The sequence below is a fragment of the Coregonus clupeaformis genome, chromosome 29, assembly GCF_020615455.1.
Source record: "Coregonus clupeaformis isolate EN_2021a chromosome 29, ASM2061545v1, whole genome shotgun sequence".
Taxonomy (NCBI): domain Eukaryota; kingdom Metazoa; phylum Chordata; class Actinopteri; order Salmoniformes; family Salmonidae; genus Coregonus; species Coregonus clupeaformis.
In genome coordinates this window covers 31,166,784-31,177,184 of record NC_059220.1, presented here as the reverse complement: position 1 = coordinate 31,177,184, position 10,401 = coordinate 31,166,784, and the positions used below count along the sequence as shown (strand labels likewise).

Genomic DNA, 10,401 nt, shown 5'->3' with positions numbered 1-10,401 from the left:
CTAGAGGAGGCCTGAAAAGGCCTGGGACTAGAGTTGTTGGGGTGAGGGATGAGATGTGTTGATTTGAGGGGCACTTATGTAAATTCTTCTCTGCTGAATCTGTCTAATACTGTGCACTGTAGTGGAGTCTAGAAACTTGATTACTCCTCGTGATGACAGGCTATCACATACTTGACAAACCTTGAAAATCCCTCTGCTGCTGTAGGATATGTTAAAAGGTCATATTACACTGATAGCCATGAGGCTAGTCTGTGTCAATATTGCCAATCCTATTGACGCAGAGTTATCTAATGTTTCTAAGACCGCAGACATCAGGACAGGCTGATTCTGCTGCAGACTGGTGTCTATTTTAGGCTGTTTTACTAATACACTGGAATTGATTTTATAGGTTATATTTTGGGATAATGAACCAAGTCACTGGTGCTACTTTTTGCTCAATCGATCCAGTACTGGGTCAACAATCAATGCAACACTTACCGTAGCACTCTCAGCTAATTGATACGGCTCTAAAATAACTATTTTTGGGACAGAAAATTATGATTGTTTATTTTTGCTAGTAGGCTGCCTACGGCTGGCTTCTATTGTAACTGGTGCAGAGAGAGAGAGACTTGTCATATTGCAGTCAGAGTACTGTACCTTTCAGCATTCTGGAGTCACTTTGTGTCCTGTTTGTGTTGGAGGAACAGTCTTGTTGTGGCACTTTGTTGACAGCTTCAGAAACAGGGTGACTGGAAGGTCACCGTGCTTCCTAGTCCACTCGCCTATCACGCCACAGAGACATGACCCCACCGTCACCTCCTCAGTGGACCAAAAGTCACAATGTGGCTCAGCAGGGACTCTGACACACACACCCTGTCATCTGTATGTCATCCTTACATTACTAGAAGATAATGTTTTGATAGCCTTGTCCTGGGGGTCAGTTCAATTATAGATGTTTGGAAACAACATAAACAAGACACATTTTAGAGGACATTTTGAAATGTTTTGCAGCATATTTTTATTTTTTATATCACAGTTGGTTGCAGGATACAGAAAATGTTTTTTCTTTTGATCATTTTATATTTACCTCATATTTTATTCAGTTATTTATGTCTTCCATGGCTTCATTTTGTATCATGACTAGTTAGTGTAGATGAAGCGAGTGTGAGTGTAGAAACATTCCCTTCCCTGGGGAGTGAAGATCTGGCTGCTGTCTACATACATCTATCTCAGTGATGTGATGTAATTTTGTTGGAGGGAGGGAACCCACCTAGCCAAAATGACAGAGTGCTGTAGCTGTAGTGCACCATTATCTGTCGCGCAGGAAGCCAGGATCTGTGTTGGCAGGTTAGCGATGTTCCCCTGCTGTTCCTACTTCCTACAGTTGTACGGAGACAGACCTGCAGCAGTGGCAGAGAAAGACTCACACTGACACATGCTGACTTAGTGGAGGCTGGGATCTCTGCTTTGAGGTGTAACTGGTGTTGTTCCATGCTGCGAGGTAGTTCTGTAGGTGGATGGAGATGGTAGCTGTGATGGAGGTTGTGATGGGGTTTTCTCGTATACCCCAGTGTGCTGGTTACAGACAGGGGGCTTACTTAAGTGTCATCCCTTAAAGGTCCTTGGAAAGATCTACCAGACAGCCTCAAAGGCCCTTGAAAGCAAAAGTGCTGATGGTTGGACTGTACTGCCTCTACTGTTGAGGATAACAGGGTAAAGTACATGGTGATCACAGCACTATGTGGGTTACATAGATCTAGTTTGGCTCCATATCAGCCCTGGCATCCCTGAAGGATACACTCTGACATTCTCTCTGCTTCTTTTACTGTGTGTCATTGAAATGACAGAGGTGTGTGTGTGTGTGTGTGTGTGTGTGTGTGTGTGTGTGTGTGTGTGTGTGTGTGTGTGTGTGTGTGTGTGTGTGTGTGTGTGTGCGCGCCTGCATGCACGTGCATGTGTGTGTGTGTACTTATATGCAAATTCGTCAGGGTTGGTGTGCTTGCGTGTGTGCGTGCGAGCAAGGGTGTGCGTTTGCTTCTATGTGTGTGCCAAATATTTTAAATTCCCTTCTCTTCCTCTATTGTTTGCCTTAATGAGATAGCTGTCCACTACTTTGGCTCATATTTCAGACATATTTTCTCCTCTACAGTACCATTTCCAATTGGATTCCATCCAGATAACCCTCAATGCTCATAGCAGCATTATGAATGGTGACATGATGGCCTAAGGAATGGCAAGTAGCCCAGGTAGAGAGCCAGCAACTCTGATTGAAAGCTCAGATTCAATCTATCCACCATGGCTTTAGTAGCATATTCATGCATAGCTTAGCTTTTTTTCAATGCTTTTGTGTCTGTGTGATGAATATTTGAAAGGTCGAGGGGAAATTAAAAAGTGGAATACACAATTTTACAAGGAGGATCGGAGGAGTTATAGTGGATGTTCAGTATTGAAAAGCAGGCTGCTTTTTTTTTTTTTACTACCATACCATTTATGAGAGCAATTCTGTACTCTGCATTTGAATTACTCATTATAGTGTTCCATTTTATACATACCAGTGCCATTTATAGAATAACAAATTGTGCCATAAAAAAAGTATCTATCCTGCCACAGACAACCATCGGTTCTCCACTGTTGGTAAAATAGATACTTTCAGGGTATGCTGCCCTTTCTGAGCCCAGCCCACCATTACAAAACTGTCATCAATGGGTTGTATTTCTGTTTATCTGCCTCTTCGCTTGTAAGTACGACTCACATTGCCATTTCAGTCCTTTAGATGACGCGCAACTTCTTTTTTATGTGTAAAAAAAAAAATGACATGGGATTTCTAATATTGTTTCCACTTGATTTGTTACCCCATCTCTTTTCCATGCCCACATATTGTTTCTGTATGTCCAAATGTGTCATGATAGTAACTCTTGCAGAATATACAGACACCAGACGGTTCCAGTCTGTCAGTTAAAACCAGGCAAACAATGCTACCATGTGTTCTCCAGGGCTGTAATGTCTATGGGACATTGTGTCAGCTTGTGTGGTTGAAGGTGTTTTGTGCTGCGTATAAAAGGCCAACTAATTGGGCATGAACTTTCTGGAAAACAAAGTCTCTGGTAGATGTAGTTTGTTTTACTTTTTATTTTGTTTTATCGTCTTCATTTTGGCTTCACATAAAACCGACTGAAACTGATACCACAGATAAAAATAGGATTTAGTTTAGCTTCATTCTAGTGAAGGCAGCAGAAAAATAAGTGCTATGTTCTTTGATTAGGCAAATGTAGAACTCCCTACTTCTGTAGTTCGCCACTCTTCAATCACACGCTGTGACGTCTATTGTTCAGTCGTACCATTTGCAACAATCACATGTCCCTGTTTCTCCCAAAAATGATTGATTGGGGTCCAGGACAGTTCCTCTTCATCGATGGCCACACTACATATTTGTTTGTCTATCTGCTTTTAGTATTTATGAAATCTTTTGACAGGACTTTTTCTTGAATATATTGACATTGTAGAGAACCATCAAGATAGGCTTATACACCACTTCCCCTGATCTCAGAATGTGAAATGACTTAAATTACTAGACAAATTAAAAAGGTAGTTGTTTAGCTAAAACTATTTTCATCTCTTGTATATCATATATCTATAGTGAGGATGAATATAATGCCAAATATTCATTATTTGTAAATAAATATATATAAATATATTAATATATAATATATGCCTCATTGAAACAACTATTTTCTGCTTTTATTCATGTTTTGTTATCAATTTGTTCCTTTGTTCTGGTTATTTTGATAAGCTGTGATGATGGCATGCAAAATACTGATACTGAATGTATAATTTGTTTATTCATTGTCTTTTAGTTAACAGTATTGACACTGTTACATTTATATATTTATTTATTCATCTGTTTATCAAAGATGCATTTATATATGTTTTATATATTATAATGTTTACTGATTTTCTCACTGTATTTTTTTTTAAAATCTCTGTTGTAAACACATCACCACTGTATTTCTGTATTTTACAAAATGTTTCAAATTAACTCTTTAAAGATTTTGCCTCTTAAAAGTAGTTTAATCATTGCTGATATCATCTGATGTAAATACTTCTGCAATTAAATTTTTTGATGAAAAACATTTAAAAGTTTGAGGGACTGGGTGGTGTCTCGTCATTTGCCTTTCCTCCCTCCATTTAAACTAGTAGGTACTGCGTGTAGTGTAATTAAATAATGACGGAACTATGTGATATTATTCTGCTGCCTATTATACTGCATATAGACAGGACAATACCCAATTAATCACTAAAAAGAGCCTCAAGACATACAGATGAGATTAAACTATCACAGGGAGGGATTTCCTATTTTCTTGTCTTATGGCCAAATTGGATTAATATGATAACTAACCCGCTGCTGAATTCACAGACCAACTCTGTTTGCCTAGAATGGACGAATAAGGTAAGTTATTAAGATTTGTAAGGCAAAAGATGACGTTTTGCTACAATGGCGATGACTCGGCATATACTGTTGGCTTATTAGCCAAAGCAATTTGTTTTGTTTCAGGAACGATACATTATGTTCTGTTAAATTTGAGAATATAACCTGCAACAATGTTGCAACTGAGGTATCGTAACAACGTGGTCTCAGAGCATTTCGTATGATTCTGTACGTCAATGCAAGAACCACCATTTAGTTGATATGTTATGAATTCCAATTTGTTATGGCTAACGTTAGCTAGCTCTAGGGGCTATGAGTTAGGTAGGTAAAAGGGTTAGGGAAGGGTTAGATAACATACTAAGTAGTTGAAAAGTTGCTAAAATGCAAAAGTTGTCTGTGATTAGATTCAAACACACAACACCTTTGGGTTGCGAGACGTTCCCATCCACCCCGACCAACCACCCTTTGGGTTGTTAGACGTCTTATACGCCCGACCAACCCCCTCCTTTCATTCCCAGCTAACACAGTGGATCTGGGCCAATTCAGGCTGAGAGTCAGGGCACTCGGCTGAGACTCGGGCCAATTCCAGTGTGAGTTATCTGGTCCAAATGTATTACTTAGGGCTCGGGCCGATTGTGGCTACTCTCTGGCAATACATGGGCTGCATTATATAATTAACATTATATCATTTTCCCATATTTTCTCATTGTTTCTGTGATCAAAAAATAAAAGAAACATTACAATTAAATTCTTTAAGAGTCTTTCATGTTTAAGTAGTATTTTAGTACTTTGTGCAAGGCAATTGATCAGCATTAAAAACCTAGCGGATGGGGTCTCCCGAGTGGCGCAGCGGTCTAAGAAGCTGCATCGCAGTGCAAACTGCTGTTGCTGTAGTTGCTGGTTCGGTACCCGTCTGTGTCGCAGCCTGCCTTTGCCTTTCCCGAGGCCGTACAGGAGTTGCAGCGATGGGACAAGACTGTATGACGAAAAGGAGGTAAAACATTTAACTTTGTGGATGGGTATAATTTGTATGTAAAATGTACATCGGGTAATTCTGTATACATTTATTTAAATTTGCATCGGCCCGCTCTGGGGGGATTCTGGTAAGATGCCGGCAAAGTCGGCTGAATTCCGGTAGACGGAAACGGCCCGATGTACTTGGGCCGATTCTGGGCAGTTATTCATTTTGATTCCGGGCCGAGTCCGACACCCGATTCCAGGCCAATTCAATCAGTTCCGGCCCCCTGGAAGAAGGCCGCTTCTGGGCCGGTTCCTCATTGCTAGCTGGGTTTTTGCTTTAAGTAACCTATCTTATGTAACCATATCAAACGTAACATGTCATACTAATTTATGTCTGTCTAGTCTATGAGACCAGTCTAACCGCAATTGTGCCAGAGTGATTTTTTTTTAGTCAGAAACATTAACAATGTTACAGATTTTAGTAAAGTGGCCTCTGTTTTTCTTTACTCTGTAACAATTTATCGAACTGATTGAGCTAAGTTGTTGCTAGTCTGATTAATCAGGTTGTAATAAACAATTAATTGGTACAGCCTGATACTAATGCCTGCAGAATCGTGTTAATGTTCCTTACAAGCCAGAATGTTGAATAAAATTACATTTGAACATACTCTACCGGTTGTCTGTGCTCATCCTCCTCTGATTCAGAATATACCATTTTCATTATCATGGCATGCTTGGTTCAATAGCTTTTGAGGAGAGAGAACCGAATATCCAATATAAAACGAATTTTACTTGGTACAGAACCATACACCTACTGGCTCTCTAAGAAGTTGGGTTAACAATACTTTCCTGTAGATATTTTGTCTCACATTTCCAGCAGCTGAAGTAAAACCGCACAGACAACCGGTAGAGTAAGTTTAAATGTAATTTTATTAAACATTCTGGCTTGTAAGGAACATTTACACAATTTTGCATGCATTATTTTCAGGCTGTATATACCAATTAATTGTGTATTACAGCCTGATTAATCAGACGATGTTGTTGCATTAATAAGAAGGAAGTTCAATTGACACATGGTCAGACTGATTGCCTCAGATCAACAGGCGCCTGATATCTTATGTTATCGTCTGTCAAACGAAAGATGTGAAATCTTTCAAACATAGCCAGAAGTTAACATACCAACATCACCTTATATTGGGTCAATAACTGATCATGTTTTATATTAGGTATAGAAAGTACTGTTCAAAGGTCTATGGGTCATCTAGCACATTTTGACATGTCATAACTATTTTATAAACATTGACCAATGTGTGTTGGCTTTAATTTATTTTGCAGGGTGGTTGATAACTAACCCATGGGACACTTCAGTGATTACTGGTTACTCAACTCTGTGAGAACTCCACGGATGTAAGAGCAACAGACATCATCCACCATCCCACCCACACAAATCAACATGACCTCCCAGCAGGCCAGCCCTTTGCTGTCATTCAAGGACCCCGCTGACCCCAGTCTGGACTACTTCTCCTGGGGCCTTCGCCTCCAGATCATCGGCCTGGGCTTTGCCTTCTACACTGCCATCTTCCTCCTCTCCCAGCTGGTGTCCACGGCCCTCTCCCAGACCTACCACTCTCTGCTGGTCAAGGAGAAGGTGTTCTGGAATCTGGCAGTCACACGGGCTGTGTTCGGCCTCCAGAGCACGATGGTGGGCTTACGGGCGCTAACCGAGGACTCGGCCGTGTCAAGGGACAGGATAAGAGGTCAGGAGGACTGGTCGTGGTTCACCGTGCTCACCGCCACGGGCTTCTTCCTGTTTGAGAATGTGGCGCTGCATCTCACCAGTGTGGTGTTCAGGTCCTTCGACCTCGCCCTGGCTACCCACCATTTCTTTGCCCTGTCGGGGTTCGCTGGGGCCGTGGTCTGGGACTCACTAGGACATTACCTGCCCATGGTCATTCTGCTGCTGGAGATGAGCACGCCTTTCACCTGCATCTCCTGGATGTTACTAAAGGTAGAGGAGTGTTTGTCTGGTGCCTTTCATCATATCTCTATACAGTATGTTGTTGTTTTGTAGTTGTTGATTGACTCCATTTGTGATGCTGTACTGTAAGCTTATTCCTTTTTTTATAGTTCAGTTGTTTTACTGGTGGGCTAGAAATAGAAAGCACAGATAGATTTCAGTTCCTCTTTTCTGTTTACATACTCAACACTGAGACCAGCACATTGATATGAAATGCAACAGTGATAAATGAACAGATGGCCATTCTGAGAAATGGGAACTTCTAAGCAGAAATGGAACCAAGTCATGAGATTTCACATCACTTTTGTTTTATGTACCAAGATGTTATATGCAATCCATACATTGTTATAGATATCCCCAAACACTGTGACAGTCTTTATCCTCTGTCCAATCAGTACATTTCCTTCTCTAAATATCCCTCTCTTCTCTGCCGTCCAGGCTGGCTGGGCAAGGACCCTCTTCTGGAAGGCCAACCAGTGGGTGATGATCCACATGTTCCACTGCCGCATGGTGCTTACCTACTACATGTGGTGGGTGAGCTGGAGCCACTGGGGGGAGATGAACATGTACGTGGCCCTGCCCCAGCGCATCCTCTTCTGCACCGGCCTGGCCCTGCTCACAGTGCTCATAAACCCCATCTGGACACACAAGAAGACCATGCAGCTCCTCAACCCTGTCGACTGGAACTTCAGCAATAAGCCACCACCCAATGGCCCCAGTGGGGAGCGGGAAGAGAAACCTCATGAGAGCTAAATGGGGCCAAGGACTGTGAACCTGTTTTGTGGAGTTATGTGTTTCTTTTTCTATGCTTGTAAAGGAGAGGAAGTGTGATTCAAATACTATTTCTCACTAACTCTGGCTTTTAAGTTTGTAACGGAGAGGAAAGGCCATTTTAAAGACTATTTTCTTACTAACTCTGACTTTTAGTGTTTGAAGTGTTTTGAGGATTTCAAGTTAAACTGAACTACTGTGTTTTTAAGGTACTCAGTATAGGTCTGTTGTGTCTCTACAAGACGTGGGTGAAAGGGCCTTTGATGACAATAAATGTCATAGGTGAACTTAACGTTTTATAGTAGAAAAGCGTTGGCCTGACCCCTATGCCGTTGGTTATTCGCAGTTTTTGTTAGAGTTGTTTTATTGAGAGGGAGTGCAGACGGACAGGGAGAAAGGCATATTATTGTTCTGTCTACTCAGTTCAGCTTCCAGCAGCAAGGTGTGAATGTGTTAGTTAACCTCTCTGGAATGGGGTGTTGGCTGGTTTGAAGTGCATTTACTGGTACAGTGTGTGGTCACTCAAACGCTATGTGCTGAGCACAGACAGGTCCATGAGGTAGCAGATGTACTCGCTGAGAACAAACTCAGTGACAGACTGAGACTGGAGATTGGAGACTGGGTCACGATCTGGCAGATGAGGAAGGTCTCACAGCTTTCAAACGCAATTGGAAGGCAAGCCACTTCTTTCTGTATCGTAAAAAATGCTTTCTGACTTTCTTCAGAGTAGACTGTAATGTGTACCGGTAGTGTTGTGGGCTCTAGTTGAATCTTTATCAATTAATCTAATTTCATCTTGAGGAAATGGTTCCTGTATTCTGTGGCTGTCCGAGTCGTATCTTTGATAGTGGGGTTAACTTGATAGTATAGACTCCGTGTAGACTCTCTAAACATGTGACAGTGGATGCTAAGAGAGCTGTGAGAAGCAGTGCTGTTTTCAGTGGGAGTCACCAAAGGGAGTAGAATAGACTGATAACAAGCACCACGGTGCAGGCCAAATGGACGGTCTTGTCTTCCTTTTGTAACGTACCAACTCTCTACCGCTGATCTGTCGGAAAACTAAGTTGGGGGTGAATTCTTTGTGTAATCTCTCCTTTATGTTTGCTATCTCCTTGGACCTTCTGTACACCTGCAAATTAGTCTTAAGTGGACAATTTGAACCCTTAACCTGGTCATTTGTGGACAAAGATGCATTTCAGTCCTGTAGTCTAGCATAGAGCTCTTTGGAAACTACTCACCCACATTGAACTACATCCAGACTGCCATACTGTACTTGACTTGAGGAGAGGCGTGGAAAACAGAAATAGAAATCATGGTGATGTCATTTTAAATATTGAATAGCTCCCCATGTGTTTATGCTAGAGACTTACCGTTTCTTGCAGTGGCTGCAGCTCAATCCTCTCTTTCTGCCGATTTTATAAAGCTTGCGCCTATTCCATAATATGGGGCTTGTGAAAGTGGTATCTTTCTACACAAAGGATCCAGACAAGAAAATAGTCACGAAATCATCTGTAAAACCCGAACCGTTTGAGCTACAGACTAATAAGTCACCCCCCATCAAAATATGATACTTTAATATTTTCAACACGACTGTGTCATTTGTTTTGCTCTTTGACGCACACAAGCTTCAGCAGAGTCGTCTGAAGGTAACCCAGGACCGGCCTATAAAAATGGCCCAAAGTTCCACGAATAAAGTGACCAAACATGGGTCAAATTGTTTTTATTTTTATTTTTTATATGTAAGAGATAGGACAAACACTTCAAAACCTTAGTCCTTTTGACTGTGTTTTGCCATGTACAAATGTGTTATTCAATGTGTTTTTTTTTTATGGGCTATATATATATATATACACACACACACACTCACACACACACACACAGTACCAGTCAAAAGTTTGGACACACCTAATCATTCAAGGGTTTTTCTTTGTTTTTAGTATTTTTTACATTGTAGAATAATAGTGAAGACATCAAAACTATGAAATAACACATATGGAATCATGTAGAAACCAAAAAAGTGTTTTATATATTTTATATTTGAGATTCTTCAAATAGCCACCCTTTGCCTTGATGACAGCTTTGCACACTCTTGGCATTCTCTCAACCAGCTTCACCTTGAATGCTTTTCCAACAGTTGAAGGAGTTCCCACATATGCTGAGCACTTGTTGGCTGCTTTTCCTTCACTCTGCCATCTGACTGGGTTGAGGTCGGGGGATTGTGGAGGCCAGGTCATCTGATGCAGTACTC

General features: G+C 41.3%; 1 protein-coding gene across 3 annotated transcripts; it reads left to right on the top strand.

Moving 5' to 3' along the window:
* Nucleotides 1-1,881: 1,881 nt before the first annotated feature.
* LOC121545034 (protein CLN8) lies at nucleotides 1,882-10,017 on the top strand. Of its 3 annotated transcripts, none has more exons than XM_041855384.2 (4): nucleotides 1,882-4,426; nucleotides 5,230-5,399; nucleotides 6,701-7,373; nucleotides 7,821-10,017. In XM_041855384.2, exons 3-4 carry the CDS (start codon nucleotides 6,819-6,821, stop codon nucleotides 8,133-8,135), a joined length of 870 nt encoding a protein of 289 aa, XP_041711318.1. In that variant the 5' UTR covers nucleotides 1,882-4,426; nucleotides 5,230-5,399; nucleotides 6,701-6,818; the 3' UTR covers nucleotides 8,136-10,017. The 3 variants fall into 3 exon arrangements, with proteins under 3 accessions (XP_041711318.1, XP_041711317.1, XP_041711315.1); XM_041855383.2 differs by having other exon boundaries at nucleotides 5,191-5,399; XM_041855381.2 differs by having other exon boundaries at nucleotides 1,882-5,399.
* The last annotated feature ends 384 nt before the right edge of the window (nucleotides 10,018-10,401 follow it).

Bases quoted from the DNA above. Each gene is read 5' to 3' on its own strand.
- LOC121545034 (XM_041855384.2), top strand. From the start codon at position 6,819: ATGACCTCCCAGCAGGCCAGCCCTTTGCTGTCATTCAAGGACCCCGCT. The intron at 7,374-7,820 runs GTAGAGGAGTGT...TCTGCCGTCCAG, and splicing joins TCTCCTGGATGTTACTAAAG to GCTGGCTGGGCAAGGACCCT.